This window comes from Ceratotherium simum, chromosome 6, assembly GCF_057802395.1.
Source record: "Ceratotherium simum simum isolate JZ-2026a chromosome 6, ASM5780239v1, whole genome shotgun sequence".
Lineage (NCBI taxonomy): Eukaryota > Metazoa > Chordata > Mammalia > Perissodactyla > Rhinocerotidae > Ceratotherium > Ceratotherium simum.
Genome location: NC_141905.1, coordinates 54,536,193 through 54,554,521, shown reverse-complemented (window position 1 = coordinate 54,554,521; position 18,329 = coordinate 54,536,193). Strand labels below are relative to the sequence as shown.

The following is an 18,329-nucleotide window of genomic DNA, read 5'->3' as shown; positions in this document are numbered from 1 at the left end:
TTAGATCTTAATAGGATGGTGTTACTATTGACTTTTTTTAGATTCTGAAACTTATTTTCATTCTTTTTTCCTTATCCATTTAGTGTTTATTCAGATTTCTCATCCAAGCTCTGGTAATTTAGCACCGTTTGTATAGTTGAAACCACTGCTAGAGACGGATGGATTCCTATCCATTTACTTGCTTCTGTGGCGGCACTCTTTATAAGTGCCTTTTGAAAATACTGAAACAGTTTTTATAAATATATGTACATATATACATACACATAAAACTATCTTTATCTTTGTGTATTGTATTTTTACTCAGATTTTCAAAAATCTCATAGAACTGTTTCACCTCCTAAATTTGACTAATTTTATGTTTATTATATTACATTGAAATAGTTTTATTTTCCAGGGAAAATGACAAGACAGACATGGATGTTATACGAGAAAATCATAGATTCCTATGGAATGAGGAGGATGAAATGGACATGAATTGGTAATTTTAGCCATCTGAGGCACAAGGCGTCAGATGCTTTAGTCCTATCTTTCCTGCTCTTGGAGTGTTGTCTTACGTTGTCACCTGTCCGAGGCATTCAGCCCCTGCATAGAACAGTTCTCAATCAAGGACATAAAGCCATGCCTCGGATTACTGAATCTGGTTTGGTTCTGTTGGTGACTTTTAGCCGTTTTAACTGACTTCTTGTCGCTTCACTTTGTCTTTAAGAAATAATTTATAACATTTTTACAATATTGTGTTGTCCTGTAATATACTTCTTTGTAAATTTTTAAAACATTTTGGGAAAAAGTAATACCTGAAAATGGTTTTAAAAATCCAGACAATACAAAGGGTAAAAAGTGAAGAGTAAATCTCCTTCTCATTTCTGACTGTCAGTCTTCCAGTTTCCCTCCCTGGGAAAACCACTATTGATAGTTAATATCCAGATACTCTATGCACATGTGAGTAATAGGCCTCTTTTAAAACATTTATATCATATGCGTTATTTGACATTGCTTCCAAGTAGCAAATTATGGGTGAATTTCTAAATGTATAAGATTTTTATTTTTTTAATGGATCTAGGGAGAAGAAACTTGCAAAGAAATACTATGATAAATTATTCAAGGAATACTGCATAGCAGATCTCAGTAGATACAAAGAAAATAAGGTATGCCTTCCAAATATTTATAGAAGAAGGTTTTGATTCAAGTACAGTATTAATTTTTTATTATACTGTCATGCCCCACATTATTCTTTTAAAGATGCTAATTCAAATCTAAGTTGTCCTACATCTATGAAGTATCATTTGGACCATTTAACATCTGCGGCTATGGAATTTACAAAGGGGTCCTTAGACAAGGATGCTTCTTTATGAGCTGAGGCCTGAAAAGTCTAAAATTAAACACAAGTGGCTGCTGGATCCTGTTTCATTCTGTTTTCTAGAGCCTCTAGTGATTATAATGAATGATTTGACACTGCAGAATGATGTCTTGTTCCACAGACGATATTTGAAATTGATAGGCTTTTTTTTCAGATTGAGTACCATTTATAAAAAGGCAGATGCACATCTGTTATATAAGTGTCTATTCTAGTAAAATTAACACTTATCAGTGCTAATTAGTAATGGCAGATTTCCGTTCCCACATTAAAATGATTTTTATTCCTGTCTCAAATTTTGCATTTGTAGCTAGAGAAGGTGACCCAGAAACGGATGATCTCAGTTTGAAATGAGAGGGGATCTCAGTTTGAAGTTGCATAAATCTGTATGTTTTAGGTAGTATGCGTTTGTATTAAGAAATATTCATAATATTCTTATAGATAATAGTAGTGTCCATTTTTATAACCCTGTTTACAAGACCATGCCTGTGGTGTATCCCAAAGACTTCCTCTGTTTCTTGTGAGCTAGCTCTCATCTCAGTACCACATATTGACTATATCAAATCCAGAAAGCACCACAGCAGTTGGAGTCACTTCAAGTTACTCCACTGCAAGTTGACGTGCAGTGTGTCTCTCTAGGAGCGTGTAACAGAGCAGCTTTTCCAACCCTGGCTCATTTGTTCATTGTTCTTCAGTATTTACTGAGGCTGGGCTGGGTGCTGTGGATTAAAACATGGTGTCTCCCTTTGAAAAAAACCTATAGTCTAGTTGAGGGGAGAAGGTGTATATAAATAAATAATTAAATATTTGTATTGTCCATTTAAAGAAAACACCGTATATGACTGAAAGTCATATTTTGAAGAGGATAATCTTGAAACAAATTATATTTTCTTTTTAGGATATGATGAGTAGTTAAATACAAGAGTAAGTGGGAGTAAGAAATCAGATATGACTAGCAGGTTTTGAAGATGAATACTAGAGAAATAGGAAATATGGAGGGAGGGGGTTTTTTTTTTAATTAAGATTTTATTGTTTTAGAGCAGTTGTAAGTTCCCAGCAAAATCGAGGGGAAAGTATAGAGATTTCCCATATACCCCCTGCCCCACACATACAAGGGGGATCTTTTTTGTGGGGAAATATAATTGTTTTTTGGCATACCATGTTTGAGGTGTTGGAGAAAGAGTAGTGCCTTTGTTTTCCTTACTAGAATGCATTTTCTCCTAGTTTTATTTACACAAAGACAGTGGGAAAAAAGCCACACGTGAATGGAGGGGTGTGATTGTGTTCCAGTAAAACTTTATTTATAACAGTAGGCAGCAGGCCTGTGGGCCATAGTTTGCTAACCCTTGTGTACTATGTACCAGGTACTAGTCTAAGTACTTTATATGTATTGTTCCATTTAAACCTCTTAACCCAAAGAAGTAGGTATTCGTATTATCTCTACTTTACATGTGAGGAAACTGAGGCACAAATTGGTTAAATAGCTTGTCCAGTATTATAACAGCTGTTAAGTGGTGGAGCTAAGACATAACCCCAAACAGCCTGACTCCAAAGGCTGCACTCTCTTGCACTATAGTATACTGCCTCTTTACTGGACCATACCCTCTTTTTTTTTTTTTTCCTGTCAATGTCATAGAACAGGATATATTTTTATATTAATTTAGGTATCTTGTGGCCTGGCACCTATAACTTTTAATAGGTAGTTTAAAAGTAAAGAAGATTGTTCCTTAACAGATAAGTTGGTAATTGTTCAAATGTGTTTTTAAGTACCTGATTCCGATAGCGAGAGAAAAAGCTATCATGAAGGGAATTAGTTTTACTTTTTAGGTTGGTACATGTCATGATATCAATTGTTGGCTCCAAGTTTAGATTTATATACAACTTAAATAATGTTTAAATTTACTCTGGCATAAATGTAGTTTTTTTTCTCATCAGTTTGGATTTAGGTGGCGAGTAGAAAAAGAGGTAATTTCCGGAAAAGGTAATTCTTTTTTTCTAATTTTTTTAATAGGATAAGATTATTTTGTTATATTATTGAATTGAAGTCACTGAGTAAGATTATTCCTAATATATGATAAATGATTATTTACAAAAGTAAAATTAGAGAAAGTGTATTCATGATATATTACTAGCAAAGGTCAAAATATAATGCATTAGTGATTTTTACCTTTAGAATTTTTGCTTTTAGGACATTCAATTGAGGATAAGTAGAAAATGTTTTAAGAGTTAAAGATTTCATAGCAAGGAGACTATCAGTAGATAAGCACTTGAGTTTTTCTCATCAATTTTTGGAATAATGAGTTGATATTACTGTATTCCAGTCAACTCCACGTTTTGAAAGTAGAAATTAGATATCACTTTGAACCTAATAGAATTTTTGGCCAGGCTAGTTCTTATTTTGGGGAGTCACTGAAATTGAGCCCAAATATTTAGTCTTACAAAAGACCAGGCATTTGGTAGGCAGTCACTAAATGCTTTTTCTATACATTGTTTAATCTATTCATAAAATTTTTCTGAAAATTTAATATCTATTAGTATAGAGATACTGTATTCATGCTATAAAATTAGCTGTTGATTGATAATTGCATTTTTAAGTGTTAATGTTTCTGAAAACTATATATAGGAGCGTTTAGGAAATAATTTTAAACTAATAACTTAAAAAATTGTTTAAACTAAAATAAAGGTTACATTTTAAAATGATTAAACATTTATGCCACCAGTGTGGCTCATAAACATCTTCCATAAATTGGATGTCTATGTCAGGTGTGAAATTGGATAGGCAATAAAACAAAATTAAATAGTGGGAATTTTTTTCTTTAGATAATAAAGGATCAGCCCTGAAGTTACTCTAGAGGAGAAGGAAAAACAAGAAATTTAAAGCTATTTTTAACTTTTCTTAGGATTACACTTTAGTTTGTGTTTTACCTAAAACAATGAGAAATATTGAAATGTCTATCACAATTTTAAAATTTTATCCTCTTATTCAATGGAATATTCAGAGGATGGTAAGTAATGCTGCCTTTAAAAACAATTGATAGACATTCTCTAAGTTTATATAACTGAAAAAAGGATTAGTTGGGAAGGGGAGAGAAACTATTATTGTGATTTATAAAGTTATAATTTTGTTGCTGTTTTAACAATAGAGCCATTACTAAACATATACAGATTTAGTGAAGTATTCATTTGAAATGAGTAAAAAATGCCAATTTAAAAAAGTTATCAGCCTTTTGGACTGATAATTTTCAAAATTCGTTTTGGTAATTTCTTTTTCAGAAAAATTCAGGTTCCTGTTGATACAAATTATTTAGATATAAATTTTTCTTTGTTTTTACAAATAAAAGTTTGATCTTGTCTCTTTCTGTCAAAGTTAAAAATTGTTGAGTAGTTTCTTCTTCCTTTTTTCTCTCGTGGATCATCAATGTTAGTCTATTTTGCAGGTTTTAATATACAGTGGACATGGTAATGTGGCTGATTTTAGTGTCAAGTGATTCTAAAATTTAGAGCTACTTAAAGTACCCGCATTTTAAAATGTGTTTTAAATGCCGTTTTATGCTGGTACTTAAAGTAGATACCATCATGTTAATACTTAAAAATGTCAATTTTAATCAATTTTAGTATTATTCAATATTGAAAAGGATTCACCCAGGTGTAGGTGCATGTACTTTGGAAAATAGTTTTATTTTTTTTAGGGATTAGTGAGTATACTCTTAGTACTCCCATTTTCCAAAGTATAAGATTCCCCAACAGGGAGTCACTAAAACTCTGTATCTAAATGTAAACAATCAATCTATCAAGCAAGAATTCTGTGACTGATTTTTTTTGTAAATAGTTCATTCAGCTCTTTGATCTGATGATACTTGCATACACATTTGTTGAGAATACTGTAATTATTGTGGTCAGTTTTTTAATGCTGACTTTATAGAACTAAGAATTTATGTATGTTAAGGGCAAATTTCAGAGATAATACCAAATTGTATACATATTGTCACCAACTATCATAGCTAACATTCCTTCCTGTTTTGCAGGCCAGTTTTTCTGTGGAAATAAATGTTGTGATAAAAAAGAAGGCTTAAAGAGTTGGGAAGTTAATTTTGGTTATATTGAGCATGGTGAAAAGAGAAATGCCCTTGTTAAATTAAGTAAGTTAACTTTAGGTGGGATATGATTGATTTCTTCAAAGTTTATCTAATAATTTAAATTTAAAAATATATAGTCTAATTTAAGATTCAATTAAAAAATTTTAATGTATCTTCCTGGAAATGCTCTTTTTTTCTCAGGGCTTCCCAAAGTTGCAAAGAACTTTTGAGCCCAAAATTTTCATATTCTCAGGGTTATGGTGATGTATAGGTGAAACAGTTCTAATGCCAAATGTAAAACAGTAATTTGTAAATTGAAACCCTCTTCTCATTAACTTGAGAATGTCACCAATGCAGAGTGAGACTCAGAGTATCAGAAAAGGCAATGTAAAATCTCCGGTTAGCTGATAGCAATGTTGTTGTGGTGTGGATAGTAAATAAATACATTCTCTTTGATTGTGTCCATAAAGAAAAAATTTTCAGGGGCCATAATTGTTCTTGATATCAGTCTTAAAAGCTTAGGGTGATACCCCAGAATACAGTGGTTTCTCGTAATATGCATGTTTTAGAATCTATTGTTCATTCTTTTTTTTTTCCTAAGCTCGTCTTATGTCGACTTCTTCTCTCCAGTACATTAACAACTTTCTCTGAGACCTGAATAAATGCGCCCTCAGAGTTTTCTGCCCACTCCAGATAGAAGTCAAGAATTTCCCCATATTCTACTTAACGCACACCAATTCAGATTGGTTTCTGAGTTCCTCCTGGCAGTGCTCATGAGGAAAAGTGAACTAGTGTGAACTGAAATTAAGATGAAAGAAGAGGCCACAATTGTGGAACTTTTTGAAAAGCTGTTTTCCATTTGAAAACTCTTAGAGCACTTCAGAGGAAATGACTGAACCCACACTATTGTTATTAGATATCTTGGATGTGAGATGCACGTTAATGCTGCCTATGAAACACAGTTTGCTTTTAGAATAAATTGACAGCACATTTTTCTAAAGTAATGTTAGAATAGTTTCAATTCTTCAAGCATTGTAATGTCATTTTTATTACATATATGCATTTTTTGAGATGGAGATCAGATTGTTTTCTTCAGATTATTTATTTCCCGTCTTATAATAAAGGAATATAAGTAAAATTGAGAAATTGTGCTATTAAAAGTAGAGTAGCAGAGCAGTTATTCAAATTTAGTGATTCAGTGGTGTTAAATTTTTTTTTCCAGGATTGTGCCCAGAATGTTCCTTTAAATTAAATTTTTGTCACAGGTAATATTATCTTCTAAAATACTGTTGTTAATGTTGAATAATCTTGGACATAGTCACTTATCTGCACTGGATGTGTAAATGTAGATTTGAATGGTTCATGGTTTAATTAGTTGATTGTATAGAGTATCTAGCATTACTGTATGACCACATAAACCAGGGAACTGGAAGTTTGCCACGCCTTACTCTAGCCAAGCAGTTTTAAATGTGAAGGCCTGTGCAGGGTGGTAAATAGATGCTAGAATTTTTAGTTGGAGTCAATGTTCAGATACCATAATATTCTTAGGAACTATATTATAAAGCAGATCTTCATAAAGTGACTCTTAGGTCTCATTTAAACAGTGTTTTAATTGGAGTTTGTCATCTGACAAGGGGTTATACACCTCTGTACTCATTTCAGATGTTGAAATCGGGCTCCTATTGAATGAGCTAGAATGTGTCTACCATATTGAGTGGGGGAGGAGTATCAGTGTTCTGTGATGTGCAGCATATGTGAGATCATGGGCTTTGAGATCATACACCTTTCTATTTGTCTCAGCTACTCCACTTGCTAGTTATCTTTTTGGGTAAGCTACTTAACCTCTGTAAGACTCAGTTTTTTCATCTCTAAAAATGAGAATACTAAAGTTATTGTGGGGATTAAATGAAAGTGCTTGTAAAGTGTGTGACATAGTGTCTGGCATATGGTAAGTCAGGCATAGTGGAGTCCCTGGCTTTGAAGATGTTCAGACAAGATCTGTGTGATTGTGGTGGTTGGGTTTCATGTCCAAATAACAGTTGAAAGTGCAACAGTAAGGTTCTGCAACTTTGTATATGTTAGTATATTAATTTTAAAATCAGCTCTGTCATAGATGTGCCCTACCTAGTATTTTAGCTATTAAAAATAAATATTAAATAATTAATAATTTTTAATTCTTAAAATTAGCAGAATTTTTAGATTACTTGAATAGCCTAAACTTATTTCTTCTCTCCATCAATCATACTGAAAGATCCCAGAGATATTTTTTTGACCTTGACTTTTGAGCTTCATTTCAAATTTGAAATGATTCTTATGAGAGGCAAAAAGTGGTTGTTATCATAAATAGTATTATAGCATTTGGTGTAAGTGCCTTTTGTGTGTGTGTGTGTGTGTGTGTGTGAGAGGAAGATCAGCCCTGAGCTAACATCCATGCCAATCCTCCGTTTTTTGCTGAGGAAGACTGGCCCTGAGCTAACATCCATGTCCATCTTCCTCTACTTTACGTGGGACGCCGCTACAGCATGGCCTAACAAGCGGTGCATTGGTGCGTGCCCACTGCCAGCAGCAGAGTGCGCTCACATAACCGCTACACCATGGGGCCAGCCCCTAAGTGCCTTAATTTGGAAGGTCTGATAAGCAAGTTTCTTTTTTTTTTTTTTTAATTTTTTTCACTCCATTTCTTGCCTTTTCACTTTCTTCTTTTTTTTTTTTTTTTGTGAGGAAGATCAGCCCTGAGCTAACATCCATGCTAATCCTCCTGTTTTTTTGCTGAGGAAGACCGGCTCTGAGCTAACATCTATTGCCAATCCTCCTCCTTTTTTTTTTCCCCCCAAAGCCCCAGTAGATAGTTGTATGTCATAGTTGCACATCCTTCTAGTTGCTGTATGTGGGATGCGGCCTCAGCATGGCCCGAGAAGTGGTGCGTGGGTGCGCACCCGGGAAGCGGTGCGTGGGTGCGCACCCGGGATCCGAACCCAGGCCACCAGTAACGGAGCGCGTGCACTTAACCGCTAAGCCACCGGGCCGGCCCCAGCAAGTTTCTTAAAGTAATCCTCTCTTGTCTCTTCATCCTCCTTCCCAGTCCCAGTTTCAGCCTTATCACCTTTTCCGACTTAGTATGAGTTTTCTTAACCAATTCAAATCAATTGCTTGCCAATCGTGGTACTAGCAACCTTGTAAACCTGGCCTAGAAGAAAGCAAGCAATAGCAGTAAAAGGATAAATGGTCTAAAGTGGACATATGAGTTAACAATAACCCGTCCTCATTCCATTATACCTTTACTATATTCTTTTATCCCTAAGAGAAGAGTTTTCTATTTCCTGGTAGTTTAGAACTGTTAAAGTGGTTTCTTCTTGTTTTCTGTTTTTTCAAAGTATAGGTAGATATGAATTATGTGGAAAGAAATAAAATTTTTTTTTGTAATTTTCTTTTAAATGGCTAAATGATAGACTATAAAAAGGAGGAAATGAGTAAAACTGATTTATATTTTCCAAGGTTTGTATACAGAACTTATGAAAAATAATTCTTTGTCTCAGTATTCAGGCTTCATTATCTTACAGAATTGTCTTAATTTACCTACTAACCTAAAATACTTACAGACTCATTTAAGGGTTCCTTATTATGTAAATTACACTCTTAAAATATGTACTTTAACTGATTTGATTTTTTTGCTCATTGGTTTTATTTTTTATAAAGGTCAGTTGAAAAAGTTAACTTTAATTTTATGTTGTTCAACATAAAGGAGAAAAGAAGTCAAGTCAAAAAAAAGAAAGGGTAAAACCAAAAAAGATTGTGAAGAGTCATCACATAAAAAATCCAGGTTATCTGCTGCAGAAGAGACCTCCAAGAAAAAGGATAAAGGTAAAAGGAAATTAAGATATAATATCTACTCACGTTTCTGAACATGAGGTGTAATCTCCATATGTGGCAAATGTAGACTTTAATTGGTGAATACATTTAGAATACTGTTTTATAGTAGTTGAAAGGAAACTAAGTCCTGGCTTTGTCACTTATAGACTTGTTACCTTGAGCAAGTCACTGAACTTCTTGAGTTTTACTTTCCTCATGTAAATAGGAATGATATGAATACCTGGCCTCTGTACTACTTGAGCTTATTGTGGAGAATCAAATAAAAATGTGAAGGACACTTTGAACACTGTAAAACAGTACATAATCTGTAATTCAGTATAAAATTACAACATTATGATTTCAATTGTCATGGTCTGTGTGATTTTCTCACCAGCTTATGACCTTCTTGAAGTGATATTGATGCATATGTGTCCTCAGAACCTAGCATGGTGCTGTGCACATACCTTTCATAAATAATTATTAGATTCAAATCCATCAGTCAACCACTTAACTTCTTCCTCAGCAGTCCTTAAGCTCTCTAAGCCTTAATCTTCATGTCTAAAATGGTCATGATAATAATACCTAGTTCATAGGATTGTTCAGAAGTTGAAATTAGATGATGCACGTGAGCAGTTTACATGGTACTTGGCACATAGTTATCTGTCATGAAGGTTACTGCTAGTTGTTTTTTCAGTCCATATTGAGTTGAGTCAAATTGGCTATAACTTAAACTGAATCAGACTGTTAGGTAGGTAATAGACTGAATTAGATTCAGGCCAATGCTAACATAATACTTGGACAGGAGAGGGCTCCCTTGCTCCGGCTATGAAGATCATTAGCTATGTTATATTCTTATGTGCATTTTTTTTTCCTCTTGCATATCATAATATATTCAAGCATATAGTAGCACTAAGTTTTAGACTTGGTAAAATTGATAGATGATGAGAGGAAAATACTGCTATTCTATTGTTTATTGGGAAATAGTATTTGAAGCAGAATGCCTTTTTGTCTCTATCTTAATCATTTCCCACCTCCGAAATAAATTTTAATTACTAAATGTGAAAATCTAATTTGAAGTTTTAAAAATTTTTATTTATCCTCATGTGCTAGTACAATATTTAATGTATCATGTTTGAGAATTTTGTTGCATTCATTATTGTATGATATAATATTGTTAGTTTCATATCATAGTATGATACTGTGTTAATCATTGCATATTCCAAGTTAAAGAAGAACTAATTCCAACCTTGTAAAAGTTAATTCAGTACCTTCAAAACAGGTAATTAGGTAGCTGGATACTTGGGATAAGGGTGGGGTTGGACCCCTCAGATTATACATATATATGCATGTGATCTTCCTTCTAGATGTTTTTCCTTTAGTGTTCCATATTTCAGTAGATGACACCTCTGTCAGCCTAAAAACTGATATCAGAAATCTTGGAATTATCCTTGATGCCTTCTTTTTTCTCATTATTTATGTTTAATTTGTCACCAAGTTCTATCACTTTTACTTCCAGAATATATATTTCTCAAGTTCTCTCTCCACCCTAGTTCAAACCACCATGTTTTGTCATCTAGGCTACCTCTATATTCTCCTTACTGGTTCTGCCACTGTCTTGTCATCCCGCCTTCCCTCTCCTTAATCCATTCTCGCTAAAACAATGATTTCCTGTTGTTCTTAGGATACAACCAAAATCTGGACAGAGCTCAAAGTCTCTATAAGATCTGACATACAGGGCTTCTTTCTTCCCACTCTCCACCTCACTTTCACACTCCACCCACATAACCCTTCAATTTCTAGAAAATGCCAAGCTTATTTCCATTTAGGGACTATATAGATGCTGCTGCCTCTCTTCCTAAAACCCCCAGTCCCATCCTAACTCATCCTTCAGGTCTGAGCTTAAATGTTACTTCCTCAGAGATCCTTTCCTGACTCCATCCCCGACCACAAATCTAAATTAGGAGTCCCATTTATAATGGTATCACATAGTATATTATCCTTTATAATGTAATAAAGGAACTTTTCTTTTATTACACATACGACAGTTACATAAAACCCCAAGGAGAGCAAGGATTCTGTCTGCTGTGTTCATTGGTGTATTCCCAGCACCCCATTAGCACGTGTTAGGCATAAAAATAAAGAATGAGAAAATGAAAGACTTTGAAGATTGTTTCAGGGCAACTTCAGGGATAGAAAAACCAAAGTGAAGTGGAATTGAGACATCTGTTTCTTATTTATTCTTAATTCAGAGCACCTTTGATAGCAGAGAGTGCAAGATATAGTTCTCTTTTTTTCAGCTTCTATGGTATAAAACAGAAAATGACAACATTTTAGCACACTTTTAGGAAAACCACGTGGAACTCTATTTAATATCTTCTTATCTGGGATCATCTGAGACTAGGTTGATCTTGATGTGATACTCTTGCCAGAGCACCTTAATTTGGCCCAAACTTGTATAGTAATTGATAAATGCTTAATATCTCAGCTGCATTTGGACTGTTGACACACCTTCTCAAAACAATCTACTCTCTTGATTTTTTTTCTGTCTTTCTAGCCTCGCCTCAGCCTCTTTTGACTATAGTTCATCCTCAGTCTCACTCTAGGGTGTTGGAGTTGCTCAAGGCTCTTACAGAACCTCTCTTCTCTCTCTGTTCTCCCTGTGTGATCCCATCTACTTGCATGGCTTCAGGTTACTCTCATACAGAATGTTAAATAAGTGGATGGATGGATAGATAATTGGATCGCTAGATGGCTGAACGAAGGGATGGAGAGGAAATGTAAGAAAGATCAATAGCTTGACTTTGAGGACCAGTCTGCTTTGGCAGGTATGAGCAGAACAAGGTACTTAGGTAGACTGTCTTAGCAGAAAGTTCAGGATCTTAGCCCTCTTGCCACCACCCCATCCCATCCCATCCCCCAGCTCAGTTCCTTGGGAAGGCCTTTCCTGACACCCTTCACCCCACTCTTCCAGGCAAGGTTAAGTCCCTGTTACACATTCCAATAGCACCCTGCACTTCTCCTTTAGAAATACATACCACCCTTGGAATAATTTGTTTATTTTCTGTTAAGGAAGGGACTGTGTGACTCGTTTAATTCTTTATCTCCAATTCCTAAGCACAGAGCTTATTCCACATAGAAGGCATTCTGTAAATGTTAGGTGAATAAGTGAATCAGTGAAATCAACCAGTTTCTCAGTGTCGAAAGGAACATCAGAGATCAGCCCTGGAGTCATGATCGAAAAGATATTCAATGGTTTTGCTCTTCCAAGTTTGGTCCTCTGGCATTGTCACTTGTGAGCTTGTTAGAAATGCGCAATCTCACACCCTTCCAGATCTCCTGAATTACAGTTGCACTCTAAGTTCACAGGATGATTCGTGTGCACAATTAAGTTTGAGATGCGCTGCTCTACATCACATACTTGTTCTGCTTTTGCTTCAACACCTCCAGGGACAAGGAACCCACTACCATCCAAAAGATTCCTTTACATTTTAGATAGTAGTAATTGCTAGCAGGTTTCTCTTACATTCAGCCCAAACCTACAACTTCTTCCCTTTGGTTCCAGTTATGTCCTTAGGCCACCAGAGTAAGCCTAACCTCTTTTTAACATATAGACATTTGGAAGCAGGTATTGTGTTCCTCATATGACAGAGATGACAGAATACGTTTCTTTTGCCACCAGAAGCTTAGCTATGTTTTTATATGCTCTCTCTGATGACTAGGAAATAAGGAGGAGTGAAGAAATAATATAAAGCAGTTGCTGCTCTCTTTGGAGTCTTTACCCTGTAGTTCTCGCACTGTCTTGGTCTGGCCTTAAAGGGGCCATTCATACCTCAGCTTTGGCTTATGAGACCTCTTATCCAGGGAGGTTGGAGGAATTGTTACTCTCTGTCTGTTATCGATCCTTTTTTGATTTAGTAGCCTTCAGAAATATTTCCACTGAGGTCTTATTTCAGGAGACTCTGAATAGTGATGATTTTTTAAAATTATGTTAACAGATCTTCAGTACTTTTCTCTTTCCATTTTCCTCACTGGATAACCTCATTGTAGAACTGAAGATATTTATTTTATGACATAATTTTTTGTGTGATTTTCAGTGACTGAGAATTAATTCTCACCCGTATATGATCTTTGAAAAGATATTGTGAAAAATCAGTATTTATTCATAAACTGTTTTCAGATTTTGAGTATCTCTATAGATAAAATATTGGTTATATTGCAGCTAATCTATGAAGTTTTGTGTTTTCTTTTTAGCAACATGAGATTTTTTTTTTCAGATGTTCATTATTATTTTAGCTTTGTGCTAGGTTTTCCAGGCTTTACGAGAGTATAAAATATCCCTGCCTAAAAGAACCTAACATTTTAATTAGGGAGATAAGTCTAAGGAACATGAAAGAGTAGAAGACAGTGAAGTGCTTTTCTGTAAGACTATAAGGTAAACTAGACTATTGGGAAGAATTCTGGTTACAGCTACAACCATTGCACCACTACAAGATGATTCTTAAAACAGTGCTGTTTCCTTTTCAGGACATTCATCCTCAAAGAAATCAGAAAATTCTGCAAACAGTAAGTATCAAGTATTTTCTTTATTTAATAAAAATATATAGATTCAAGTTATTTGCAATTTGAGTTTCCCATGAATTGTGATTTGCTCTGATGCAAATTATTTTTTTTTTGTACCAAATGAGAAAAATCATAGAAAGAAGACCAAATGTGTATGATTTCTTCCCCAATTTAGAACATTTAAATGTTTCTTATTTTAAGTATAGAAGAGCATAAAATTTTTTTTTCAGTAAATACAATGGATACACATTTCAATTTCACATTATAGAATATGAAGGAAGAGAAACATAGGGATAAAGTTGGAATAGAAAAGGAATTGGGGAGGTGGATTAAGATTTAAGAAATGTTTCTTATATTGCATGAGACTGAGTTATTGCTATCATTTGGTGATTTTGATTGATCAAAAGAAGTGTGTGGTTTGTACCTGAAAAGCAAAATGTTGGCAGCTGGTTGCTACTGGTTAGTTTTTAGTAAGTTCTGTGGTTTTCACCAGATTGGATTAAACCAGATTGGATTTCATTGAATATTTGCTGCAAATTTTATTATTTTTTCCCTGCAACATTCCAAAAAGTATTCACAATGACTTACAAAAATATATACAATAAAATAAGATTTTTTTTTCTTTTTTTCTTTTTTTTTTTTTTGCTGAGGAAGATTAGCGCTGAGCTAACATCTGTTGCCAGTCTTCCTCATTTTTTGCTTGAGGAAGATCAGCCCCGAGCTAGCATCTGTGCCAGTCTGCCTCTGCTTTTTGTGAGTTGCTGCCACAATGTGGCTGACGGGCGGTGTAGGTCCACGCCTGGGATCCAAACCTGCGAACCCAGGCCACCAAAGCGCAACACACCAAACTGAACCACTACGCCACGGAGCCAGCCCCTAAAATAAGATTTTTTTAAAGGTGAACTCAGAATAATGGAAAAATAAGATAGTAGCAAAGTAAAGCTAGAGGTAAAATTAATACAGACAAATGTTTACCAAAAAGTCCTGCATAATTACAAAGGTAGATCACAGATTTGTCACGGTTCTCCCTAACAACCAAACCACAGAGGGACACCACCAGTGGAAGGGTTAATAGCATCCATGTGACAATAAAGAGAGTTCACAGGGCGCTCAGCTTTTGGCAAGCAGAGTTTTGAGAGCAGAATCCCCTGTGGGTTCTTAAAAGGGAGCATCCATTTGTGATGTAAGTAGCCTTGCGTCTCCACAGTAATACCATGTCGAACTTCTTAAGGACCTTGCAATATAGGCTTAGAGCCTAACAATAAAGTGTAGTTCAATAGCATATCTAATTCATTTTATAATATCTGGACTTATTTTATAGAAATTTAGAAATTTGAGACTTCTAGGCTGACTTGGAAATTTATAAACTTAAGAATTAAATTTTTTTTCTGATTTTTAAGTAATATATATTTACTTTGGCAAACTCAGGAAAAAATATAGTAATTATTCCAAATCCCACCATTCAAATATAAACATTATTCTCATTTTAGTATAATTCTTAAGGAGAATTTTTAAGTGTTCAGTAATCAGGAATTTTGCCCTGGGAAAAATAGAAATTTTAAGATATTTACTGTTTAAAAATTTAATGGCAATAGAGGTGTCAGTGGAGGCATTCCTCTAGTTTAGAAATACAACATATTCCTTATAAATTATTTTACTCATACCAATTTTGTTTTCAGCATATTGGAAGTGTCCTAAAGCAATGACACTTCCTTTCTTCCATGTGAATCCTAATTTATCAGTAGCTCCTTCTCTTAAATTAGGTGAAGTGTAGTGACAGTTTCTAGAACATATCCAGGCATGAGACTGATAGTCTTATGCTATCTGGGGAATGAAGTAGTAGATATATATATATATATGTTTTTTTTTAAAAAGCATACACAAGTTAAAATGGGAAATTTTATTTTAGTTTTTACTTATTTCCAACAATACATTGCAATGAGAGGTATGAAGGCCTATTTAATGTAGGAAAAGAAAAGCATTGCCCTTTTCCAATTCCAATTTTTCATTATTAAAAAATCTTTTGGGGAAAGGTCTTGACTACTCATTTATATTAATTCTTTCATTTCTTCTTCCTTCCTTCTCCCTCCCACTGTCCTCCCCGCAGCCCTCTCGAGCCTCTCCCATCTCCTAGAAATAGCCCTAAGTCTCTTTACCTCTCCTCAGCTAGGTCAAACTTCTAGTAGTAGAGAAGTACCCAGCCTGTACCCAACCTGAAGAACCTCTAGCTTAGTTTAGTTCTTGAAGAAACAAATTATCTACCTCCAGGTGACCTTCTGTTCATATGGCAACCAGAAAACCATTTACCATATCGAGTAGGAGACAAGTACCTCGTTATGGCATGCCAACCCCAGATATCCTCTCAGGTGGTTTGTGATCTGTTTCAGATGGTCTTGGCAATTTCAGAACTCAAATTTTGCTATTTCTTTCTTTCACGTCCATTTGGATAATATTCAGTTATGCTTTTACCCCTATTTAACATAGGGATTATCAAAGCCAAATCCATGAAGAAAAACCCAATTTCTATGAGGAAAAAGAATTTTAAGTTGCATTTGTTGATTGTCTGCTCTGTCGACCACAATGGCAAATGGTTTAGTTGTCTTACTTCATTTAATCTTAATAATGGGCATATAATATCTCATTTTGCAGACAAGAGGACTGAGACCCAGAGAATTTACATAAATTACCTGAGGTCAAATAGTTGGTTAATGGCAGAGCTGGGATTAAACATAGGTTTATAACTCCAAAGTCTATGCCCTTTTACCTATATCATCAATAACTCATCACTGAATCAAATGTGAGTCCACTCTTTATACTCCAATTTTGACAGATACATTATACAAATCCACATTAAATGATTTGATCTGTGTCCTAGTTCTATCTGTAAAATGGGTATAAAGAGACTTAATTTTGTTGGATTATTGTCAGAGTCAGATGAGATCATATACGTGTTAAGCGTGTGTCTGACACAAAGTAAGTTTTGATAACCTGTAGCTGTTTTATTTTTGTGTTTTATTTTATATCAGAGAAAAAGAAAAATACCAGACATTAAACAGATGTTTGTTCTCTAGAATTGGTCAGATTAAAAGTTAAGTCTGTAGAAGTCTGACCTGTCCATTTGTTATCATAATTGGAGAGTTGCCACTTCTTCAGTAGGCCAAGTTATTTAGGTATCATATAATATCCAGAAAAACCAAGATGATAGACCTGTTTTCATTATCCAAAGCATAGAGAAAATTGTGAGCAATTTGCATCACTTTCTAACATTGAAAACTTAAAGCAGGTCAAGAATAGAACCACCAAGATGCTGACAGAACTTGAAATTATGTCGTAGGAAGAAGGCTGAAGGAACTGTAGATGTTTAGCTTGGAGAAAGGTGAAGGGATGGGAGGGAAAGGGTAAGGAGGTAGACATGGAAACTGTAGATATTTGTAAGACTGCTACAATGTAGGAGTCGTATTTTTGGTGACTGGTTGGCAGAACTAGAGTCTATGGATAAAAACTGTCCAAGGACAGATTTTTGCCTTAATATAAGGAAAAGCTTGTCAATTAGAACTCGTCGAAGGAAGGAATGGAGGAATGGGCAGCTTCAGGAAGTAGTGAGGTGTTCAAGTGTAGATTGGACAGTCACTTGTTACTGGAGGTGTTGCAATAAGAGATTCATTCATTGGATTAGGATTGGATTAAAGACCTCCCAGATCCCCTTCCAACACAGTCTGTACTTTAATTCGGATCCCCACTTGCCAATAATTACTGCCTAGATTTGACACTGAGGCAAGGGCATCATTTTGTATTGCCCATTCTTCTCATTGTTATTTCCTAAGCAACACCCCTCCCATCCCTAGCAGGTTGTAGCAGTTATCATAGGAATGATTTGTAGTTACATTCATCCTCAGGGAACTAGGATACTATAGATTCATAGGGTTGTAAGGGACCTTAAAGGTCATGTGGTCCAATCTTGTAGATTTGATTCTCTAAGAATATTTGGTCACTTTTTCAGCATGTGCTCTTTCAAAAAGTTATTTTATAATGTTACTCTAAACTGATTATAGGGGCCGGCCCCGTGGCTTAAGGGTTAAGTGCGCATGCTCCGCTACTGGCGGGCCGGGTTTGGATCCCGGGCGCGCACCAATGCACCGCTTCTCCGGCCATGCTGAGGCCATGTCCCACATACAGCAACTAGAAGGATGTGCAGCTATGACATACAACTATCTACTGGGGCTTTGGGGAAAAAAAAAGGAGGAGGATTGGCAATAGATGTTAGCTCAGAGCCGGTCTTCCTTAGCAAAAAGAGGAGGATTAGCATGGATGTTAGCTCAGGGCTTATCTTCCTCACAAAAAAAAAAAAAACAACTTTAAACTGATTATATGTTTTAGTAAAACTGGATTGTCTGGTATCAGAAAACTGGTGTAGGAAAGCTGGCACGTGGGGAGTACTCTTGAGGGGGAACAAGACAACAGGTGGTTGTAAGGCCTTTTGAAATCAGTTG

General features: G+C 35.2%; 1 protein-coding gene across 5 annotated transcripts in view; it reads left to right on the top strand.

Annotated features, from left to right (window-relative positions):
• The window catches only part of LOC101399812 (protein FRA10AC1), a 33,304-nt gene that overhangs the window by 8,030 nt on the left and 6,945 nt on the right, over positions 1-18,329 (top strand). For 3 of the 5 annotated variants that reach the window (XM_087432288.1, XM_087432287.1, XM_014785552.2), the window contains exons 7-12: positions 395-478; positions 1,061-1,145; positions 3,290-3,335; positions 5,380-5,493; positions 9,173-9,291; positions 13,804-13,842. In XM_087432288.1, coding sequence (XP_087288414.1) covers positions 395-478; positions 1,061-1,145; positions 3,290-3,335; positions 5,380-5,493; positions 9,173-9,291; positions 13,804-13,842 — 487 coding nt within the window. Of the gene's footprint in view, positions 1-394; positions 479-1,060; positions 1,146-3,289; positions 3,336-5,379; positions 5,494-6,652; positions 6,696-9,172; positions 9,292-13,803; positions 13,843-18,329 lie in introns of all 5 variants that reach the window. The other 2 variants (XM_087432289.1, XM_004427849.3) reach the window with 1 other exon arrangement.